The sequence below is a fragment of the Squalius cephalus genome (assembly GCF_949319135.1).
Source record: "Squalius cephalus genome assembly, chromosome: 20".
Taxonomy (NCBI): Eukaryota; Metazoa; Chordata; class Actinopteri; order Cypriniformes; family Leuciscidae; genus Squalius; species Squalius cephalus.
In genome coordinates, this window is record NC_137141.1 from 22,035,506 (window position 1) to 22,061,011 (window position 25,506).

General features: G+C 37.1%; 1 protein-coding gene across 2 annotated transcripts; it reads right to left on the reverse strand.

The window, feature by feature from the left end:
* Positions 1-280: 280 nt before the first annotated feature.
* Positions 281-17,309, reverse strand: rcan3 (regulator of calcineurin 3). Of its 2 annotated transcripts, XM_079852810.1 has the most exons (5): positions 17,023-17,309; positions 7,958-8,131; positions 6,227-6,398; positions 3,680-3,718; positions 281-2,814 (listed from the first exon to the last, which is right to left on the reverse strand). In XM_079852810.1, exons 1-5 carry the CDS (start codon positions 17,107-17,109, stop codon positions 2,660-2,662), a joined length of 627 nt encoding a protein of 208 aa, XP_079708936.1. In that variant the 5' UTR covers positions 17,110-17,309; the 3' UTR covers positions 281-2,659. The 2 variants fall into 2 exon arrangements, with proteins under 2 accessions (XP_079708936.1, XP_079708937.1); XM_079852811.1 differs by lacking the exon at positions 3,680-3,718 and having other exon boundaries at positions 287-2,814; positions 17,023-17,305.
* Between the last annotated feature and the right edge of the window lie 8,197 nt (positions 17,310-25,506).

Here is a 25,506-nt window from a genome sequence, read left to right on the forward strand (position 1 = left end):
AACGTTGTAAATATGTCTTGGTGGGGACTTCCTATTCACTATTAATATATGATGTCTATAAACGTTATTCACACACTTAAACAGTATTGAATACATGAGATTGTATTCAGATGCACACTTTTCTACCTGCTACTTGTGTGAAATAAACACAATACAGCACTTTTTTAAGAATCAGTTCTTTATATATATATATATATATATATATATATCTTTATTTATATATTTATATGCCAATGAGAAACAAACATATTTACACAAGCATTAGCAAGCTAAGAATCAGAGAACACCTCTGCAAAAAAAAAAAAAAAAAAAAAAAAAAACATACCATACAGAACATGGACATATAACCGTAAATTATTGCTTTGTTCACAGGTTATGAACTACAGTTACAGTACTAGACAATATCTAAATCCAAACAGCAACAGTGATAGAACTGACCATCTGTAGCCTTCCTTAAAAAAAAGAAGAAAGAACAAGATAATTTTACTGATACGAAGCAACAACAGCCTTAAAGACAGTAAAAAAAAAAAAAAATCAATACATTATGCTGCCAATGACAGGTTTATCTGTAACAACTAAGTACAAATTTGCTTCATGTGTTCATATACTTCGCTTAACTTCTTCCTTTTGTTTTAAAGGTGAACCCACACAAAACTCAGAGTCCAAAACATTTCTATATGCTGGTTATCGATATCACAAAGAGCTTTGCTCACCCATGTTTCTCGCCCCTGTAGTGACTGAACACCTGAAAAAAAAAAACAGGTAGAAACAGGCAGGAGAAAAGGGCTGCATTCAGGGTGAAATACAAACGGGAAAGACTGCATCTATGGAAAAGTCACAGCATGCAGAGTTACAAAAAAAAAAAAAAAAAATCCATTAGATGTTTATCTTTATTATTTCGTATTTCTTTGTTATTTGCTAAAGGAGTGGTTATTAAAGAGAACACTCTTACATGTAAGCAAGGGACCAAAGGCAATTTAGAAAGTCACATGAATATCACAGTTATTTGTTTGCATGATTTCTTTTTTTATGTGATTTACATCGCCATGATCAAATTTTTTTTAAATGATTGAATTTCATTCAACATTTAACTGGATTTTCTTCCTTTTTCGACTGAAATATGACTTAATAAGGCTAATTTGACACCATCATTACATGCCTCTCTGCAATCCTCAATCTGATTGGTCAATCGCTGGATTCTGCTTCACTGACTGTACATTATTATTAAACACATAAACACTTAAAATTACATCATTCATTAATTTGTAACAGTTTTGGTATGAATTAACACAGTGCAGATTTATAAACTGGAAAAAATGAGGATTTGCGAGACATAAAAGACCTTAGATAGTTCACCCAAAAATAGAAATGAACTCATGATGTTCCAAAGCTGTCTTCAACATAATAGAATATATTTTGAGAAATGTGTTTTTGTTCAAACAATGGAAGTCAATGGGCACCAGAAATGTTTGGTTATCAACATTCTTCAAAATTAAAATTTCACAGCATGAATGATGACAAATTTTTAATTTTTGGGTGAACTATCCCTTTAAGATTTAATCTGTCAATGCAAAATACACAACCGTTAACATTGATATGACAGGAGTAAAGCATTCATACAGTGGTTCTGGGCCAAGTCAGTCGTCACATTGATTTTCACCTTGAAACTTGAGCATATGTCAGTGTAGATTCAGTAAGCATATGCAGAGACACTAAACATTGTCAGTGCTAAACAATGCAAATGGTACTAAAAAAGCTTAAGCATAAATGCTTCAAACAAAGATGGGGTGAAACTAAGACCCATAATAACATGTGCTTTTTCTGGCCTGTGAGTGAACATTGCGCTATACAAGTACAAAATGTCGAACTTTACACCTGACAACTGTTTCTTCACTTTCCAAGGCCATCCCTCTGAAAGACAGCAGTCAGATATGTATAAAATACACCAGTTAGCATGCAAAAATGTGCGGTATCAAATACACAGTAAGAATAATAAACATCTAACTTAGTGAAAGAACATGTTTAACACCCTCTCGTCGTCACCGACATGACTGAAACATTCGACTACTTCGCTCATATCGTTTCCATCGAACAACTTGTCATCCCATTCTAGCATGGTATGAACAGGCATAATTCTGCACACAGGTCACAATGCCAGCGAGCCGCGGCACCGCTGTAGGTGTGCCAACCTGACCGATATGGAGATAAACGCGACAGCCGCCAAGAGAGAAACGGAGAAAGCAGAATGGGTCCGCTTCCTTTTTTTAAAGCATTTTTTTTTTCTTTGATGGTCAATCATAGTGACAAACAATAACAAAGCTTACATGTAACCTACTTCTACGACTGTTAATTACAATTACTGAGCTTGAATGGTACGGGACAAAGACTCTAAATGAGGGAATGAAAGTGTTATGATTGTGAGAGGGGGTTCGCAAGCTCATCGCCCCCTGTCTGTCCCGTGAGGCAGCAGTGAGACAGTGTGTTCAGTCCACGAGTCCAGTTCAGAACACCACAAGTCACCTGTGCACTGAGCACCCCTCCCAATTCATCCATGTCTTAGTTTAGCTTTTTTTGTTATTGAAATAAAGCGTGCCTTTCCCTGGATGAGAGAAAGAGACACAGAGAGAGAGAAAAAAACGTGTGCTATGTGCTGAAGGTTTTAGTTGTAGACTTTCGGGGGACCGTCGGGACGTCTGGTCTGGACTATCTTGGCTTTTGGCCGGGCTTCTTCCTCTTCCTCAGCGTCACTCTCACACACGTGGACCACCACGCTAGGAGTGGACTCTGTACCCGCATGCAGCTCGTACTTCTCACCTAGAGAGATAGATAAAAGACAATAAGATAGATTCCCGGACATACTACATCCGTCATGTTTGCATTGTCTTTTGATCCTATAATGTTGACCTCAGGTGTTGTTAAACAAGAACAACTTAACCATGTCAAAAATACTTTCTTAGCATGGCTTGAACAGATTGTACAGCTAATGTAAATGAGCTAAATATACCCTAAACACATAGGAACTTCTTAATCAATAAAATGGCCTCTGATTAATAATAATAACAATAACAATAATATATTAAATCATTTTCACCTCTAGTTCAACATGTTGCTCTTCTAAGATAATATTATTACATCTATTATTATTATCATTACAATAACTCTTCTAAGACTGTACAATTATATTAATAAATATAATAATAATAATAATACCTTATGTATTATTATTATATATAATTATTTATCATCTAGTTCACCTCTTCCAAGACTATGTTATATCTATTATCAGTGTTGTTGTTATTATCAATAATAATAATATGAGTAAAAGTTTGAGTATGATTTGAAGACAAACTTTGAAGCTGGCTTGAGAAAGGTTTAAAAGCTTAAAGTTTGAAGGTTTTACATTTGAAGTAGTTTGAAGTGTAAAGTTTTAAATGTTTTGAAGGCAATAAAGTCTATCAGAAAAACCGATAGATAGATGGATGATTTAGCATGTTGCTATCATGTTTTAATATGTTGCTAGCACAAATTAGCATGTTGTTACCATGTTTTAGCAATGTGCTGAAATGTTTGCTCCTGGTCATTTACTTTGCACTTTTTGCACTATGCAATCCAGAAAATAAAAAAAAATGTTTTGATAGACTTCTGTAGTCTGAACTGAATTCAGTGTAAGGTCAGCCACCTTCTTGCTCGTTTTCCATATCTCTTTGGCTCCACGCACCTGAAGAAAAAGGATTTTTTGTCAATTTAGAGCGCAACAATTTCTTATAGTACCATGTTTTAACACCTTGTTAGCATGAATTAACATGTTGCTAACATGATTTAACATTTGCTAGCATGTTTTAACACGTTAATATGAATTAGCATGTTTACTAACATGAATTAGTCTGTTGCTAGCATGTTTTAGCACGTTGCTAGCTTGAATTAACATGTTAACATGTAAGCATGAATTACCGTGCTGCTTGCATGATTTTGCATGTTGCTAGCATGTTTTAGCATGAATTAACATGTTGCTAGCATGATTTAATGTCACTAACATGTTGCTAGCACGAATTAGCATGTTGATAGCATGATCTAACATTTTGCCAGCATGTTTTAACAGGGTCAGCCCTATGTTCCCACGGCCCTATGTTCCCACATTTCTAAGAATTTTTTTTTTTACGATTTGTCTAAACCCCAGTTACGGGTAGGTTTAGGGGTGGGGTCAGGGGTAGGCCATTTGTGGGAACATAGGGCTGTGGGAACATAGACATGCTCCCGTTTTAACATGAATTAGCGTGTTGCTAGCATGTTTTAGCATTTAACATCTATCAATAATAATAATAATATACTAAACTATATTACATTTATTTATAATTAATAAGTAATTAATTAATTTATACCAAATTACTATTTTTGCCTCTAGTTCAACATAGTGCTTTTCTAAGATTATATTATTAGTATTATTCATAGGAATAATACTACATTTTTGCCTCTAATTCAACATGTTGCTTTTCTAAAATTCTATATTATTATTATTATTATTAACTATTATTATTCATAGAGCTCTTCTAAGAAGGGCCACTGGCACAGACTTTTACCTCCTTCATGACTGGATCCTGTTTATGCTAAATAAAGATATGCTAAGAGCATGTTTGATCTTACAGACTTGTTACTATAACGACAACTCTAATATGAGTTTTGAAGAGTGGAACAGTCCAAGATATTGTCATATCATCTACAAATAAATCCAGATAACTCAGTAGTCCAGGCGTGTTATGGTAGATGGGTTTGCCTAGCTTCTTTTCTGCATGTTTTGAGAAGCACAAGCCAGAGAAATGTTCTCTCAATAACAAGAGATGTTAGATTTGAAAGCCATTAAAAGATTAGAACCTTTAGTAAACTGATATATTTTACATCCCTAAGATTAAAGAATAGAAGCACCACCATTGAGGACACACTACAGACACAAACACTGAGAAACAGAATAAGGGTTGCTATAGTAACGAGCCAGACTGATAAGAGGTGATAAGAGGTTTGCCATAGCAGGGAGTCAGTGTTGTTGTGATATTCACCAGCAGGGGGCGCACACATGATGCTGATCATGACAAGGGGAACATCGTCCATTTCTGTTCACTGCTGCCACATTTGACCTCTTACAGTTCCGTTTTTCTTTAAAGACATTAGCTGTTCACCAACCATTAACACTTTAGTGATAACCAAAATAATCTCTCAGCATGCTTTTAATGTATTTTTAGCCTTCTAGCGTTTAATTTTCTTCTTCAGCTACTTTACACTTTTTGTCTTCTAGCTGCTATTGCATTTGATCAGGGGTCGTTGTCAAGCTTTTCCAACTCAAGAAAACCCTGACAAAAAAGTGCTTTATTTTCCAAGTAACTTTCTGCCACACTTTATCTTAGGGTCCAATTCTCAGTATTAACTAACTATTAACTACAACTTTTGCCTCAATAAACTCCTTATTACTGCTTATAAATAGTTAGTAAGGTAGTTGTTAAGGTTAGGTGTTGAGTAGGATTAAGAGTTGCAGAATAAGGCATTAATATGTGCTTTATAAGTACTAATAAACAGCCAATATCCAGTAATATGCATGCTAATAAGCAATAACAGTGAGAATTGGACCCTAAACTAAAGTGTTACCTAACTTTCATGAACAAATTTTATAAACATTACATAGTGCTTACCTACAATATCGCTCAAAGGTGTTTAATACTTTTATTCAACAAGGGCGCATTAAATTGATCAAAAGTCTATTTTTTACAATTTTTTATTTAAAATACATACATTTACTATATATTACATTTAAATATATTAAGATAGAAAATAGCTGTAAATTGAAGTAATAATTGTAGTAATATGTCACTATATTACTGTTTAAGCACAAGCGACTTCTTTCAAAAACATTTACAAATTCTTATCGACCCCAAACTTCACAAGCACAAGAGCACTATTCGGGCACAAAAAGCACATTAAATTACAGATATAATGTTCATACATTTGATTTATAACAAATGTGTTTAGCTCAAATGTCTTTTGTAGTCAATTTAGCTATCTGCAGAAGTTTGTAAGTGTGTTTATCCACTGTTGGAGTGAAAATTAGTGTTTAAATCAATGAGGACACACATTTGGTCCAGATGGTTGTACGCACTTAAACTAGACACAGCTTGTTTGCATGTGTAGGAGTATGTGGCATATGCTTGTATGATGATCGTATGTGTGTGTATTTTCGTACCTGGTCCCAGTTTGGCCACAGCACACAGCAGGTCGTAGTTGATCACAGGTGTGGCATCATCACTCTGGCTCCATCCCACAGGTGGAGACGCAGGTGGAGAGATGAGGAACTGCTTGACAGGTTGAGGCGGGGCAAGGTATGCCTTGTCCACATCATCCCCCGAATTCTGCACCTGTGGCCAGACAGAAAAAAAGAGGGGGTGGTAACCCAGCTAACAGGGAACTTTCCCAGAACTTTGGCTAACGTTCTGACAAGGTTCTTACAAGTTATGAAGAAATGTTTACAGAATGTAACATTTTTTGTTATCTTGTCTTTCATATTGTTCTTACAACTTTAGCACAAAAACTTTATGTATACATTGTCTAATGTTTTTTTTATTTTATTTTTTTATATTATACAGAACATTCAAAAGTAAAGTTCCCATAATGTTTGCAGATTGATAAAATGGAATGTTCCTCTAACGTTCATATAACCAAAATATATAACATCATATAACATTTTTAAAACATGAACTGGATGCTTTGAATGGTCAGAGAACATTCAGAAATAACTTTTTCATATCTTAATAGGAACGTTCTCCAAAAATTTTGTGAGCTGGGAAAGCACAAAACAAGGCTAAACAATAAGAATAAACTACTTGTGCACTCCTTTTAAATTAAATATATCCTTTAAGCTTAATATAGCAGAGTTCAGGCCCAGATTGTATTGATTTGAAGGAATACTCTCACCATAGTTACATCTCTCTAATGGAAACAGGCTATTCTATTACTGTTCAAAGACACACAATGTCCTGGATCATCTCCGCACTCCCACACAGCAGCACACAAATTCACAGCACCATTGTGAGGAGTGTGTCCATTAAAACACGTGGAGCACATTTACTATATAATGATTCTAGGAATATAATTGTGTCTGTCTGATTTCAGATAATTAATGGCAATAATGATTATTATCACACGGATGTCGCCACAGTGTGTGTGTGTTACTGTGCTGAGAACTGTGTGTTCTTTAACCATCCCCTGCTGACAGACCTCTAAGAGAGGAGAAAAGAAAATCTAAACTCCTGTTCTCTCCTCTGGCTAATATTACACTGATAGTCCAGAGATCTCTTTGGCATTGGTTTCTCATCTGTCTAGAAACCCGAATGGGCCTTTTTCAAAGTCCGGACATGAACACACGGTAGACGCAGACGGAGGGCAAGATTATGAAAAATTAATGTGAATGAATACACAACCGTTCAAAAGTTCTAGGTCAGTAAGTGTGTTTTATTTTTAAAGAAAATATTTTTACCCTGCAAGGATGCATTAAATTGCATTAAATGGCAGTAAAGACATTTATAATGTTACAAAAATGTATATTTCAAATAATTGTTTTATTTAACTTTCTATTCATCAAAGAATCCTGAAAAACGAATCCTGAAACGATCAAGGTTGCCACAAAAAATATTAAGCAGCACAAATGTTTTCAACATTGATAATAATAAATGAAAACAGTTGATTTAAATTGTAATAATACTTCACAATATTACTGTTTTGCAGTATTTTGGATCAAATAAATGTAGCCTTTTAAAAATCTTACTGACCCCAAACTTTTTAATATTTTGGACAGTTTGAAAATGTAGCATACAGGTTTGGAACGACATGGTGGTGAATAATGGTAAAAGAATTTTCATTTCTGGATGAACAATCCCTTTACTGCAGAATGAAACATAATAAAGATTAATGCGCTGACCTGTGCGAAGTACAGTTTTAGTTTAATGCCGTTGAAATCTGATTCGTGGAGCTCGATGCGTGCGCGCGCAGCAGCCTCTGGAGTGCTGAAGCTGATCCGAACTCTTCTGAAACTCTTGAACATCTGGAAGGACGTCTGATCATCATAGATCCTGAACAGAGCCTCAAACCGCTCCTGAGGAGAATTAAGAAAAAACAAAATTCATAATTGCTTGAGTTTTACATTAAATAACTTTGTCTATTGTAAATGTATGGCAGTGTGTAATATCCTAATTCTGCTGATATTTTAAGCAGTGTCATGCTCTCCTGGTGGCCTAAAAGCATGGAACAGGACCCAGCACTGCTGATTGGAACAGTTTCGAATAGAAGGGGGTGTGCTGATGGAGCAAGTAAAGAGAGAATGGTGACAAGATGAAAAAAAAAATCTTAAATAGGATACAAGAACAAGTTCTAGATTGACCCTATACAACATCTATGTGCACTATAACAAAGACCCATGTTTAAGGTAATTACATATTGTTATATGATATGAATTTGATGTCTGGAGCCCCTGCACCAAAGTGCAAAAACCAACATTAAAATTGATTCCACAAAACAAAACATTCATAATAAACAAGTAAATAAACAGCAGCAAAACAGTTTGAGTTATATGTCTATATTTTACTCTCTTCCGTTTACTTTCTATGAATAAAACTTATTAAACTTGTTCAAACTAATCCGAAATGTTCATTTCCTGCATGCAAAATGTTTGTGTTTGCATTGCATGTCAGTGTTTCTGTTCCCACACACAGCAAGAGTTTGTTTTGAACTCAGACACTGTGTAGCAAGAAGAGATGTGTCAATCACTAATTCATGCGCAGCGTCGAGCATTTCCTGCAAGCGGTGTAGACTTACACACTACCTGGGGGAAAGGAGTGGACATCCGCCTTCATGACACGGCAGCTCTTTGTGTGTGTAAGGGAGAGCGTGTGTGGCATGTAAAATAAACTGCATGTTTACCCTGCTGAAAACACCATGAATTTATAAGTTGGTTAGTGCTGATATTGCCATGCTGATGATTATGGATGTTTTACTGTTAAGCTGAGAAGCCAGAATATAGTGCACACTTCAAATTTGATGGTGATGTTTTATACATTTTTGACAGTCCCTTATCACTACAACTGAAAGATATCAGCATTCAGGTTTGGAACAACATGAGTGTGAATAAAAGATGACAGAATTTTAATATCGAAGAATGAGACATAAAGAAGATTACCGTACTGACCTGTGCAAAGTAAAGTTTTAGTTTAGTGCCGTTGAAATCAGATTCGTAGAGGTGGGGACACATACAATGACAACCTTAAATGAACTGTAAAATGTGAATGCATAAATAATGAAATAAAATAAAATATTTATACTGATAAAAGGATTTGAAGTATTGATGCTAGGGGTGGACAATATTAAATTTCTGGCTATTACAGATAAGAAGATAGTTATTTCAATGCTATGGATGATATTAAAATACTACTTTGACTAAATAAATTAAAAATAAAACACTAAAAGCTAAAATCAGTGTTAATTAAATTTGAATTAAAAAAAAGTTATTTCTTTGGTATGGCACTGTGCATCACTGATGTAATTTCTTTAAATTAGTTCATTTATTACCAGTAAACAAAAGCTTGTTATTTATTCTGATACCAACATTTCACAGGCAGGAAAAGGTGCATCACAGATAAGTGTTCAGGACACTGGTGTGATGTAAGGCCCATGTAACACTGTTATGCAACAGTGTGTGTGTGTGTGTGTTGGCTCACTTCACACCTGTGCCAATCACATGTATTTGCACACCTTTAACCTGCCTGGAAAGCATAAACACATGAGATCACGGTGGTCAGTCTTGACGGAGGGCACAGAGAAACATTTACCACTATATTGATGAAAACTGTAGTCAGAAAAAAATCGAGCAGAAACTCACACCCAGACAGTGTGATCAGAAAAAGTGAGTTGCATACTAAAAAGGTAAATCATTAGAAATTTTACCTCATGATTGTTTTTTACCGATTCATTTAAAGATCCATCTCAAAAGAGACATTTATTTGTATGGCTTTTTTTATACAGCCAGAGAAAACATAGCAAAAAAAAAATCTATTAATTCACAGTAACCTGTAGTCATTTTTTATGGATTCTGTGGAATGTTTTAGAGATTTCTGTTCCTGTGTGGAAAACATGTCTGCTAGTGAGGCCAAGCATTAAAATCCTTCAGTCAAGCATTAGTCCTGAATAGCCCGTGTATGAAGTCTGTAAAAAGCATTGCATAGAGATGGAATGTTTGTCATTGAGATTTAAACAGAAAGAAATTCCTCCACAAAAAAAAAAAAAAAATCAGACAAAGAGTCGTAGAAAGGTAAAGATTCACAGAGAGAGATTTAGAGAGGTGACACTCTAAATAAATACAAAAAATCCTCTAAAAGCCTCTTAGAAGTGCCAGACAACCTCACAGAGAATTAGACTAAGAGAATCATTTGAAAGAGTCAGTAAGAGACAGATTGAGGAGACAGAATCATGGCAAATGTTCAGTTTGTTTGTTGTATCCGATTCAAATCCATTCAGTTGTTTGTAGATTGAATAGGAAAACACATGAAATCTGATTTTAGAAGTCACACAATGTGACTAATGTCAAATGCAAAGTGTAGTGCAAAGTAATGCCATTAGTTTATTGTTTGATGCTCGGATGCGTTCAGTATTATCTTAAGACAGTAACACATCTGTTCTTCTCTTAAATATCAGTAATGTTTTTGCACTGAATATTGAGGTAAATGTTATGTGTATATATCCATAAATATAATATTAGATATTATCCATTCGACAACATTAATATATATCTCATACCTCATTTGTTTGCTCTGTGATTTTCATATCAGAAGAAGCATTATTTCAACCAAACAACCACTGAAGCAAGGTAGTGGATTCAAAACGTAATGAAAGTAAATTACAGTAAAAAAAAAGGTTTTCCACGCTGTTTTTCCTCAAATGAACAGGAATGAAATTTAATATTTAAATACGTTTGCCTATGCACCAAAATAACAGTACATAATGATAAACAGCAATATTTAACATGTATTTTTAAAGAAACATTTCAATACATTATATGGAAACTAGCACACAAGTTAAGAGACTATACATCCGCAATGCAGAATTATTGTGAATAGATCATGAATATTCGATCACTAGCCCTACACTGCAGTTTGCGTGCTCAATGTACTTATCTTGTCCTCACACTACATTTTCTTCAGAAAGTGACTTAAGGACAAGCTCCACACAAGGACTCGTTACCCGAAAAGCCATTAGAAAATGAATATGTCCCAGAATCTGGGGCATATGGTGCACTGGGACACTGGCATGATTTTGGGTTGAGAATAGAAGCATAAATAATTAATAAGATTAATCCGTTAAACGAGTGGGAGATGTTTTTAATTACCCTGCTGATGTTACACAACCCTGACAAGCTGCCAATCAAAGAGCCCTTGGGTGATACAAGCTAGAGCAGGATTCAAAGAAACACTGTATTACAACTATATTTAAATATAGACAAAAACACAATAACTAAACTTGACAAACAGACACATTTTATTACATGCCCCCATTAAGACCATATCACATCTGATTTCCCATAAGTCATTTTCACATTGTTTGCCTGTCATGAGTGAACTTTCGCTGCCTTAAATCAAGACTGTTCAAAACAGAGCCTGGAAACAGGAGGACCCAACCCCGAAAACAAAATCTAAATGTTATCATAATGTCACACAGGAGTTCTATCCACAAGGTGCCAATTTGCGAGGCACAAAACACTTTTGCACAAAAGAAGCTGATCCCTGACCTTCTGAGAAAGGAAATCTCTGTAAGAGGCAGAAGCGATTCATCACATGTGCCGTAGATGCAGAGGGCACTGTGTCTTCCTTCACTCTTATCAGAACAGAGTTAAACAACAACAAATGCTGTCACCCTGATTGGCTCTGGTGGAATTGGTGCCATCACTCAGGTCTGTTGTGGTTTTTATACTAGAATCAATGGTAGGGAACAAATCCAATTGACAGGCCTGGTGAAAAAGCCCCAGGGGATTTTCCAGAGCTCAGAGATGGGCGGTGATATTCATCCCAGAATTCCATGAAGTTATGGGAATTTCTGAGATCTGAGATCTCGAACAGAGAGATAAACCTACTTGTTTTTAATAAAAAAAACATTTATTAATTGTTGTGCTTGTTTATTTGATTACTACAAAACCAACTTACATTATTTTTCAACAAAATTATGGTTATGGTTATGACAATCTCCTAATCAAAGAAAATAATCGGTATTAGGATTAAATAGTAATATATAAATATGAAATATATCATATATAAAATATTATAATAATTCGTTACATTTATATAGGTACTCAAAGCGCTTTACATGGAAGGGGGAATCTCCTCAATCACCACCAATGTGCAGCATACACCTTATCCACCAGATTATTACAATTTAAAGTAACTTATGGTGTTTTCTATTAGAACATATTTAAAAATGTCATTTATTCTGGTGATGCAAAGCTATATTTATGACCCAAGGTTCAGCTACACTATGTACCACCCTACTAAATGAAGCTTTAATTCTCTGCCAACAAAGCTATATAATTCACCGCAGTTGTCAGATCAGTGGATGTTTATTCCCACAAAGGGACCGAGAATCTAGGATGGTTGTTTGAAGCGCTAGGACTAGAATGTGCAGGCTGTGTCAGCTGGTAACCCGACCCACAGGAAAAAGGACACAAGTGGGTGGCCAGCAGCCTTTTGTCTAACGTCATCATACCTACGAACGCCTTTAACCTTTCAGAGTGACATCTGAGCTCTACCTATGCTCTTGGGTTACAGATGTATCTAACCTCCCTCCTCCATCCATCCTGCTGTTTCATCCATCTATCAGTCCATCTAAGATGAGTGAAGAGAGAGAGAGAAAGAGTGAGAGAGAGACACACACACTTATAGCCTGGCTGTTGCAGGGCTATCTCAGGCTGCAGGCTTCAGCCTCCCCACCTGCCAAAAGCTCAGATCCTATTACCCACCTGAGTACAACCTGATCCAGGAATGCTTCAGTGCTATGCTGCCTTCAGTTTTACCTGTCACTCACTTAGCTATCGTGCTGTTTGTTGTAACATCTACTCTAGACTGAGATACTTGATGGGTCAATTAATCTTATAACTACTTTGAGAATACTAGCATATGATTTTAGTTTATACTTGTTTTAAAGTGAATTTTGAGTAAATATTGTGAATAAATGGGTTTCCTTTTTTCCTACCCCTTGAATAAATACATCTGAGTGTATGCACTGTGATTCATAAATACTAACGGTCAAAACGGCACTGTATGAATATGTAGTTTAATATTTTTAAAAAAATAAATTAATAGATGGGGCAAAATAAAATGAGCTTCACGTGTGACACACATTTATTAGACCTCGGCCTGCTCTCTAGATATCAAAGTCTCTCATGGGAGCCACCGGGGTTAAACACTTTGCTCAAGGGTACAGAGTAGAACTGTCATATCAGAACTCTTCATTTTCATTGTCACTTCACTTCTGCTAGGGACCATACCCAAATCACTGACCATCATACAAAACCATCCAATCACATACAGATCAGCTAAAATGTAGTAAAAATAATAATAAAGGGCATTGAATGGTGGATAGTTCTGACAGCTGCTTTGCACACTGACCCTAATAATCATGCCTGATGGACATTCACTACTGTTTATGGAAATCAGTGTGAAGTAAAATACAAACACACATGCGTTTATCATCTCAGCGAACATGCCATCAATGTGTTAACTATTTAGGGGTATGTGTGTGTGTGCTTATGTGTGAATGTCGAGAGTCCTGCCCATAACCTTCAGAATGAATGTGCTGATGTCTGCATATTTTCCATAGCACATCATTTTCCATTGAACACGCACGAACACTGTACGACACACCTGTTCCAGTGAACAAGCTCAGATCCCAGTTGCTCCACTGACTAGTCTGACAAATGTTGATGAACGGATAGTTAACAGACTCATTGTTTGTGTGAAGCATATCATTATAAATCTAATTTATCCAAATTCAGAATCAAACACTACATGTGTCCAATTTTTTCATTAATTTATGCAAATGAAATCAGCTAAAACTTGACTGTTTATGAGCTGCCTTGTGTGTGTGTGTGTGTGTGTATACCTACTTAACTATATTTTGGGGATGTAAGACTGGAAGCTTACGCTGCTATTTTGAACCAATAATTGGATGACGTGTATAATTCAAATATTTATCTGACTCCAATATAATTAATCTGACTCCATTAAAGTTGTTGTTATTCTTTAAACTCTTATTCTTTAAAGGTAAAGATCTTAGAACTGATAGGAGAACATAGAATTTAACCTGAACGTTTAGATAAAGAAAGTTATAATCACTTTAGCTTTAAACATCATCAGTGATAAAAGGAAAGATTCTCAAAGCCTTTAAAGCAGGCAAAGTTATTTATTAAGTTACATGTTTAAATATACATACAGAATGGAACAACATACTGTATAGAAAACTTAAACGTAACAAATAATGCACTGTTGTGCAGAAGAGGCCGCAAAAGCCTTTCTCATAGGTTATGCGTCCCATGTGCGGGAGTGGCGGGGTTAAAGCCTTTCTCCCAGATCAACAGTTAACTTTCCTTCTTATACCTTGAGCAAAGCATTGTTAAACATGAGTGGAATATCAACACCGAAACTAACCGACAGGAAACCAAAAGATGAGGCAAATGGGTGGAGGGGGATCAAGAGGGGGAGACAAATATTAACATATATTCTCCTCAATGCATAGTACCTAGATTGTACATTAGGATACTTTAATATCTCTATTAAGTTCACCACCATTCATTTAAGTTTATAGGCTGTCAGATGAGACCAAACATGGCATAGTTACATGTTTGAACACACTAGTAAAAAACAGTATAGTTGAAAGCATATGTCCTGTGAAGCAAATGGTAGAGATGTGTCATTGAGGTGCAAAGACTCTGTTTCTCCAGATAGAACCATCCTGTGCCTGGAGTGTCCCAACAGTCCTCAATCAGCATAGTGATGAAATCCCTTGCACTAGATAGGCATTAGCATACTGTGATGATGAAGGCCATTGTGCCACGTTTATACTTTTAAAAGGATTTCTGAAGTATAGGGCAGTAATTAGTTCTGCCCATATTTGCTCAGCCCTATAGGGACAAATTTGTACCGAGAAGTGACCAAAACCTGACAAAATCTCCAAAAACCTCCATTTAAGGACATCCTCATTTGTAAATCTGGTATAAAAATAAAGTAATTCAAGTTTTTTTTTTTAAGTGTAAAAATGCTAAAAGTTTTGTGTGATGGGTATAGGTTTAAGGGTTAGTGTAAGGGGACAGAATATACAGTTTGCACTGTATAAAACCATTACATCTATGGAATGTCCCCATTTAGATAGCCAAGTAAACGTGTGTGTGTGTGTATTTACTATTTTGTGTACCTATTTGTGTGTCTTGAGTAATGGCTTTTTTTAAAAATCCTGGCATCCAATGAGAAAATCAGAGCAGAGAGTAAATGAAATAAACCTTAAGCGGAGGATAAAAAAACAAAAAGGTAAAAAAAAAAAAAACAAGCTGTTGTGCAGAGATCAGTGTAATCGGTGACTGTAGAGAACGTGCAGTATCTTATAATCTTTGTCCTGAACCCGGGCCAATAACCCAGATTAGAACCAATATGCACACATACTGACACTCACACAAGACACTCATTTCATAAATCTTAAGTTGTCTTTCTTTCTTTCTCTCCTGTCATTCCTCGCTCAGGGCAGGACACTGCAGGCAAAGCAGAGCAACTGCAGTTTGCAGTAGCACAGAAACACCTGTCTGTCTGACTGCCTGCCCCTCTATCTGCAGTTTATGGCACTGAAACACTGACCAAACATGGAGAACACATAAACTACATTGACACTTTGACACCACATTCTTACTGGGACTTTTTTAGCGTCAGACATGTTTTCTTTGCCAGCCATCTGAACGATTGTCACAAACGCAATACATGCAATTCCATGCAAAAACATGTATTTGTTTGCTTGAGAAGCAACTGTTTTAAGGTGTAACATAAAAACATATTTCCCCCATTTTTTCTCTTCCTATTTGGCATTTACAAGAAAATCCTAAATGTGAAATCTAGGATTCCATTGCACACTGCAGAAAACTGCACTGGCTCATGCTGAAATGCACGAAAGTGTGTCTGGGTGCCCTACTTCTAGATAAATTCCAAATGAGGAATTCTAACAATTACTCAATGCCATCCGTATTTCATTTCAAATAAAGTGCCGTTATCAATTACAAGGTAAACTAAGCTTTATCGATTATCGCAGTCTGATGGGTAGATGTGTGCACTGTGCAGTCCTATACCTGACATACCTGCAGCATTCTAAAAGGCATAGGGTGAATGAATAGGCTGTGTATGCATCTACAGCATAACTCGTGTGCACTGAGTACATTAACTATATGAATCAATTCAGTTTTCTTAAAGGTATTGTTCTCACACACACACACACACAAAATGAAAATGTCTTTTTGGGCATGCAATGAAAGTTAATGGTGACTGAGGCACTTATTCTGCTCCACAGAAGAAACAAATAGTCATACAGGATTTGAAACAACATTAAGGGGAGTAAATGATTACATAATTGTCATTTATGGGTGAACTATTCCTTTAACCAACTTAAGTGTGCACACCGGCTGCTTCATCCTATACAAACGGGTGGCGCAGCCCGTCTGGAGCTGTTCTGCATCGAGGTCGTTCAGAGCATTGACGCCATCGGTGCGCATGCAGCAGAATGTTAATGTGAACTGCGGATTCATTGAGAAAAATTCCAGCGATGAGAAAAACAATGAACTGGCGGCGTGCAACGTCACACAGACCGCGCGCATGCAGTGAAAGCGCTCCTCGCGCACAGACACAGACTGATCATAAACACAGCGTGCATTTATTTTCTTCTTTTTTCATTTCTTTATAGATAAACTTGCAGTACCTGCATTTTGTCGGATGTAAACACCTCCGTGTCTACATCGCAGGCGATGAGCGTCAACATCTCCAATTTCATGTTTATCGATGGCATTCCCTCTTTTGCTGCTTGTAAACAGATAAATTAAAAAAATGGGTATTTTATTCCCTTTTCTCTCTCGCTCGCTTTTCCTGTTGTATATGTGCGGCTCTCTGAGGCTTAAAGTCTTTTGTGTGTTGATGAGGTACTGACTCAAACTCTTCGGCTGTCTGAATGAGATGCTGCTCTGCGAGCGCATGAAGGCTGCTCAGGTTCATCCACACTGACCAATCAGAGCGCTCGGCCGCCACATTGACGTCATCGCCTTCTTCGTTTGATTCTCTATTCTCGTGTGCACGCGCTTCTCGAAGAAGCGAACGCAGAAAGAACAGAACGCCACATAACGGTTCGGTTTTGCCAACAAACGACGCCGTCATTGTTGTCCTGCTACTTTGATTTACTGAGAGTACGGGAAATAGTTCCAGCTGACAACTTTAAGTTGTAGTATACAGAGCAAGACACGTTATAAATTCCTTCTAATCACCTCAGGCTCAGACACTGCCATAGGACCACAAAGACTGGGATAAATAAATAACAGGATGTAGGTAGGCAAGTGACACACCTATTTATGGCTGGAAATCCCCTAAAGAAAGTCCAAAACAAAAGGTTGTGGAGTCTTGAAAAAATAAGTCTTAATTCTTGTGAAATATCATTAATACATTAGCCTACTCAGCATCAATAGTAGGCTACACCCCCTCTGAACATAAAGATATTTTTCTATTTCTTCACTTACACTTAATACAACAATTCATGTATAGCATATACTTGATAAAAACAGAGAAAAACGTCATCATTATCTGGTAAAATCAGTAAATTAGCCAATTTATGCCAATGAAGACCGGATGTGCCAATACGGATAGTGACATGTGCCATTGGCTTCTGTGCGTCAGATGCCATGTCACTTAATGTTAAAACTGCTACTGGAATTTTGCCTAAATGAACGGTTGCAAAAATGAGTACACATTTGATTTAATTCAACAAACATATAGTGGCCTACATGTCCTCCATAACTGCTTTGACCCAGTGTGGCATTGATTGAGTGTACAAATTCACATTTTTTTTTTACATCTATTGGGATGATGAGCTCCTTGAGTCACCCGCTTCTAATGTTATTACTCGATTGAATGGCCGTCAGTGGTCGTCAGCTCATAGATGGGCCAGAAGGGGCCTGCTGCACCTACTGCTCAGAAGGCTGTTATCATCCATCCACATGGTTAATCACCGATACAAATACAAGAGAAGACTCCAGTTCCAATCCCAGAGGAATCCAGTTCGCCGGTAGTTCCCGCTTGATATTTTCAGGTAAGTCCATTTAAATGATAAAACCGAGCATTTAAACTGTAATATTAGTCAATAAGGGAAACCAATACATAAAATTTGTTTAAATGTTACGTGACATGACTGTTGACATGAGGTAACCGTATTGCAATTGTGTTTGTAAACGTTACGCTATTACGTTATTAGCCTATCCTTACGTTACGCTTATGTGAGCATTAATGTTGCTAGTATGTTTTTACATCTGAAGCTAATGGGGAAATTTAGTTTCTAGTTAAACGCTAAGTTAGCCTGTAAAAAGGACTTTTTACCACACTGTAAGACAGTAAGGCTTATTGCATAGGCCTATTGTGTGCTCTTTAACGCTTCACTGAAGCTATATCATAGGCCAGCCTACTCAGATTGACTTGAGTGAAATATTCAAACCCAAGACGTATTTTATGGCTGTTTGGAAACCTTGGGATCTTGACTAGAATGTAAAATAAAGTTCTGTGGGTTTGAACAAAGCTTGGCTAGATTTGATCCCACACGAGGAAGCTTAGGATCTATCTATCTATCTATCTATCTATCTATGGCACCATACATATCCCTCATCTGCATCTCATGTTCACTGATGTGTTTCGGTCTTTTAGGCTGTGATAAGAAGTACAGGTTGCACTTTGCTTTATGTAATAATTGCCAAATATTTTGATTTCAGATACAGGAAAAGCAGTTAAGACCACACGTTTCAGGAGAGTTAAGATTAAGGTTGTGAGGAGGTGTATCGCTGGCCCTGCAAAGGTTTCTTACCTTAGTCAAGGTCTACCCCAGCCCAACTCCAAACAGACCCATCCTTCCGAACCTTACATGTACATCTCAACAGGCTGAACCTGATGATGTGGCACCAAGCTGTAGTTCATGTTCTGAGAGTGCATACAGTAAGGCAAAGTAGAGAGAGCTTCATGCCTGGGATGCAGTCAAGGATGACATGCTTAAGGTGTCGTTTGAATGTTCAGCACCAATCACTACCCAGTGTGTAGTCTGCCTAGAACATGTTGATTATAGGTGCATTGAGTGCAACACCACTGCAGTGTTTTGTGAGGTTTGTCTGAAGAGGACTCACAGAAATTCACTGCATCTTTCTGATAAGTGGAATGTAATAACAATAGCATGCAGTAATACATACAGACAGCAAACTCACAGTAATTTCAACAGATTCATTAGATACTTCAAATTGTTTTAGCACTATGTAGTATCAACTGTTAGTGTCATGAGTTTGTTGTTTTAAAAACATTGTTAGAGCTCTCAGTCTTTCTTACAGAATGTCTACTATGAGCCATCCTCCCTAGGGTTATTCCTATATTTACCTGAAGGCCATAGCACCCATGCTGTGTACACGAAGGACATGAAGGTCATTGTCAGCACAGGTTTTCCATTTTACATGATACAAAATCTTAATGTATTTAATTTTCTTGACAGGTTAAGGAATTTAATCCTATTACATGTGGAGTAATGATTTCCTATAAGGAATTAATCAAATTTGTGATACAATTTTGAAAAAAAGCTGTTTGCTGATTCCAATAATAACAAACATTAAGTTATAGGTGACACACTCAAGTGATTTAGTCTATGCTGATATGGTAGTCTCTATAGTAGTACTTGGTTATGTTTTTATTTGGCAGGACGGCTCTGCACCGTCACAGTCAATATTTGTGCGTGTGAACCAGAAGCCTGCACTCTGCTAAGGTATGGGCTCTGGCCAGCAACAGCCAACGAGCCCCAGACAGCCTTCTCCATCCCTATGCTAGAGCTTTTTGTTTGTCTGTCACTGGAGTGTCAGGTTTCTGTTGAGGGTTTTTGCAACACCCTGCGCTGGGAAAATAACCTCACACTTGCAGAGGCAAGTCAGTTTGCAGAGGTCAGTCTGAAGTCTTGTCTGTGAAGTGAAAATTTCAGTTACTTTCATAGAAGACTGACGAGTCCATATGGACGTGAACATTACACCTTCTTCCTTGATTGTACTAAATCATTAATTATCACAACTAAAAGTAAACATTTATGGAACCATCTAGGATTGTACATTTGCATGCAAAAGTATTCTTGATATTTTTCTATAAAATAACTTCTGAGTGAACCACCATCACCAGATGTAAGTATACGAAACAGTAATGTTTTCACTGACTGCTGCTTCTACCCTAGATTAACACACTCTACAGAGCCCTGGTGGGAGAATCCATATCCCATTTTAGGCATCACCACTTCCGACAAAGAAGTTTGGTAGATATTATTTGCCCACAATTAGATGATGGGACCATATGCCCAGCATGTCCAAAGTTTGGTTCTAGTTCCAGCATGGTTCTTGTTTGATTAATCTGATTGCATTTTCCATGACCTAATGGCATTGAATTGATATCTGCAAACTTAGTTAATTTTTGTACAAAATATTATAATAAAATAGTAATAGTATAAATGTATAAACCTGGTGCAGATACAAAACCAGGATTACTATAAGTGTTTGTTTTCCAGGTGGATGGAGATATGATTGTGACATTGGATGCCAACTTTGGCCTTGTGAGGAAGCAAAGCTCAGGTACAAGTGCGGTTGAGCCATTACATGGAACCCACATGTTTGTTGATGAATAGGATGTAGAGGAATACCTGCTATCAGATCTTGACAGCTCAAAGCCTGACGAGGTTTGTCATAGTTGCAGAATTTCATGGACTGAGTCCATGAAATATTAATTAAAAATATAATTATTCCTCCCATAAATCTATGTTTTCCTTAAATCTTTAGGACTGCAGTACCTTCAAGACTGGCAACGTGCTGAGGTCACAAAAATAAGCATAAGTGTTTGGAGCCTCTTGTCGTCATGAAATGCCCCTAATGTTTGTCAACATGAGCCAAGGAGAACGGCAAGTCTATGCCACAGTAGTGACATCTCTGACTATTGACCCAGTGTTCCAGAATGATAGTTCCCCTGTTTGATTCTACCTATTCATAAAATGCTTAGAATAGCATGACCCTAACATAAGCCATATTTAAAAAAAAAAAATTTTAGTCACCAAATATGAACCTCATGGAATGTATATGGGAGATTCAAAAACATTACAAAATTTGAACTTTACCACCATTCTATAATCTTCACTAATATAAGAAAACATGAAAAATGTTTGGATCATTTTGAGTGCCCTTATTGAGTATTTAGGTTTGTATAATTATTTTTTACTTTTCGTCAGTATAAAGTGTCATTATTCACATTTGTGTTGAAATAGATTAGCCTATCCCCTGTATGTCATCGATGAGCTACTTCGAAGATGTGAGGACAAGAACATACACCTGCGAGTAGTCTATGACATTGCCTGTGTTGTTGCCTCACATTTGCATGTAAGTACTTTTTTAAATTTTTCTGTGTAAAACTGAATTATTGTTTTGAGAAAAGACCTTGACACATTTACTCAAAATTATGCCATACTGTGTTCAATCAGAAATCAGAGGAGGGCATACCACACAACATCTCCTTGGCCATACCAGAATTTCACGTTTATGGACACAAATTGCCCTGCCAGGTAATTCATTGACTTTATAGAGACACCAGGACCTGTGTCACACATCATTCACTCCCTAATTCGCAGGAATTATATACATAGAATTTAATTAGTGAATAGTTTGATGAGCATGAAAAAGATGAAACCATTGCCAAGGGCCACAGTCACTAGTCACATTCAACTAAACAGCTATAGGATATTCTGGAGAGGAGCCTTTTTAGAAATTGTGCTGCATTATAATGACGAAACTGAGACAGTGTCACATCCCTTACAAACTGTCAAAGACACATACAAAATCTATAACCTGAATCTGTTTCAGTTCAATTTTATTTATATAGCGCCAATTCATAACAAAAGTTATTTCACAGAACAGAGTAGGTCTAGACCATACTCTTTATAATATTATTAACAAAGACCCAACAATTCCCACCATGAACAAGCACTACTTTAGGTGACAGAGGCAAAGCCACTGTTTTCTAATTGTCCCAACTTTTGGAAGGTCAAACAAAGTAGTTTGGCTTTGGAAACGAAAAACACATCGTCTCCACGACATGGCGGCGCTGGTGAGAATAAAAGTTACGCCTTCTTTCTTGGCATATACATTTGGGCGTGTTATGAAACTCTGCCCCCACATACTGACGTAGAGATGTGGGGGGGGTGTTTGAACAAAGTGTTTTAGGAAGGTGTGGCTGAGCCTTAACTTTTACAAAGAATATCTCTTTGGGTTTGAGACTTTTTGTAACTCTGCAGATCTTATACATGCACAAACAGCAACAGAAAACAAGAAATCGCATCATATGACCCCTTTGAGATGCAGAAACCTCAAGCAGAACCATGGCTCAGGGTGGGAGGCCATCCGCCTTGACCGGTTGGGTTGAAGGGACAGAGAGAGATGCAATGGCCCAGCACTATACAAAGACTTACATGTAGGCCTGTACTATTCTTCAGTTAACTTATTTTCCCCACTTTGAATAGAGCCAAATGGTCTGCCAAAACACAAGTGGAGAAATACAACCACTGGTAATGTCACCTACTTATTTAAAATGAAATCTCCTTTGCAACTTTCAAAATGCCTACCAATTGGTTCCTTCCATAAAAGGAAGGCTTCTTGAGGGTAAGGCTGTTGGGCAGTACAGCAAATTTAATGGTCATGCCCTGATTCACCAGGGACTGGTAGGGGAGCCTTCCAGTACCTCTGGCCTCCTCTGAAAGACACAGGCACACTCATGCATGCACACGTTACACAATATTACACAGTTGGACAATTGTGACTCTCCCCTCTAGTTGATAGCCAGTGTACAGGCTGCAAACAGTCATTTTGGTAAGGTGTCATAATCTAATGGTTGATGGGCACATTAGATAATTTATTCATTTGATAATAATGCCATGGATTCATGAAGCTATATTAGGTTATCAAGATAAGCAGTTTCTTTACATCAGTCTTAAAAGTATTTGAACTTATGCTTACTATATTTTTGGTTGAATAGATCTTGCACTTTTCGTACCAGAACACTGACATGATCTCTGGTACTGGGTGTTGCGGCTGAGGAGCTGGCTACAGATGTAACAACAGGCAACAATTCATTTCATAAAAATGTATTATGTATATTTGCACTATTACGGGCCTGAGTCTATTTCTGTGGATTTTCAAATAACCAATACCTTTGTGAATGCAGTGCAAAGTTGTTCACTGTGTCCATTGAATCAAGGAAATCAGTGGCTCATTTGCTGCTCAGTTCAAACACCTCTAATGTGGACTTTTGGCAGTCAAATGATAAAACAGTGTTGTCACATGTGGCAAATAAGACAGTGTAGTGATCTGCAGTGCAGATCATACCATCGTTCTCAGACATACTTGCCTAATGCTTCTAGATTAGCAACTGTAAGGCTTACTTCTCTGGGCCATCTTCAACCTAAAACATAAACAGAAAGAAACTTGCACAAGACAGATTTGTGAACAGATTTTTTCTCTCTAAACAGCCCAAAACCAAATTTTGGATTGTTCAACAAAGACATAGAGCATGGAAGTAATAAAACAAACTTGCCACAGAAGTCCTTGCAACCTGCTGGAAATTGATGCTGTAAAGCAGGAACGTTGATCCTGGAGGGCCATTGTCCTGCAGATTTTAGCTCCAACCCTAATCAAACACACCTGAAGCTAATCAATGTCTTCAGGATTACTGAAGTTGCAGGCAGCCGAATGTTTTTTTCAGGGTTGGAGCTAAACTCTGCAGGACATATTTCATTCAAGTCAATATGAGTAGGCCTATGATATAGTTTCAGTGAAGCGTTAACGAGCACACAATATAGGCCTATGCAATAAGCCTTACTGTCTTAGAGTGTGGAAAAAGTCCTTTTTACAGGCCAACTTAGCGTTTAACTAGAAACTAAATTTCCCCATTAGCTTCAGACGTAACATAAAGCATGTAACGTAACGATAGGCTAATAACGTTAAAGCCTATAACGTTTACACAATTGCAATACGGTTATCTCATGTCAACACTCATGTCACAAAACATTAAAACACATTTTATGTATTGTTTTCCCTTATTGACTAATTAATTACAGTTTAAATGCTCGGTTTTATCATTTAAATGGTTTTACCTGAAAATATCAAGCGGAAAAAAGTCATCCAGTAGACTAGATTATCTAGATTATCAGCGAGCTGGATTCCTCTGGGATTGGATCTGGAGTCTTATTTGTATTGGTGATTAACCATGTGGATGGATGAGGCCCCTTCTGGCTCATATCTATGAGCTGATAACTACTGATTACGGCCATTCAATCGAGTGATAACATGCTTGAGTGCCCTGATGTTTGATCAACTTTAACAAAAGTGCCCAAGAACACATGGAATAAGGAGAGGGGAGCATCCTCTGTTTCAAGATTTTGTATTACATCACTCAGTGGAATGTGAATTGACTTCTTTTGCTATGAGAACGTTCCTGTAACCGATTACCAAAAATCTATTTTGTTAATATAGGCCAGGGAAAAGGCTAAACGAGTTTTTTGTACAACAACAATGTATTTTACTTCTGCACGTTGTGTCTTACTATGTGAGATGAAACAGTCACTCTTCACACAGCTTGTTCCAGATCTAAGATGGCTTTTCTACTGCTCTTTTCTTAGCAAAAAACAAAAGCTTAACTTGCACTATAGATTGTTTTATAACTTTCAGGAGGGTGTACTCATTTTTGCAACACAACATTTTATCACTTTGACAAGAAAATCATGCTTCTTTGGTAATTGATCAAGCGGACCTGCTGGGACATAATGGGCCTTTTCATACACCTGGCGCAATGCGGCGCCAAGCGCGACGCAAGTGTTTTTTGCTAGTTTCAGCCCGACACAGATATCATTTTCACGTCCTGCGCATTGTTTAAATAGCAAATGCATTTAATGCATTGGGTTTTTTGTCTACTGAAATTTCTCTGAAATATATTTTTGCAGTGTTTCGTCAGCAGAACAATCCAAAAACACCTTAAAGGGATACTCCACTTTTTTTGGAAATAGGCTCATTTTACAACTCCCCCAGAGTTAAACAGTTGAGTTTTACCGTTTTCGAATCCATTCAGCCGAGTTTCTGATATTTAGAAGAAGTTTCTGGTCTCA

What these genes read in the sequence shown, in the direction of transcription:
- rcan3 (XM_079852810.1), bottom strand. Translation starts at nt 17,109, where the DNA reads ATGCCATCGATAAACATGAAATTGGAGATGTTGACGCTCATCGCCTGC. An exon ending in TAAAACTGTACTTCGCACAG is followed by an intron (nt 6,399 to 7,957) that starts GTCAGCGCATTA and finishes GTCTGGCCACAG; the next exon opens with GTGCAGAATTCGGGGGATGA. An exon ending in TATGGAAAACGAGCAAGAAG is followed by an intron (nt 2,815 to 3,679) that starts GTGGCTGACCTT and finishes CTATCTCTCTAG; the next exon opens with GTGAGAAGTACGAGCTGCAT.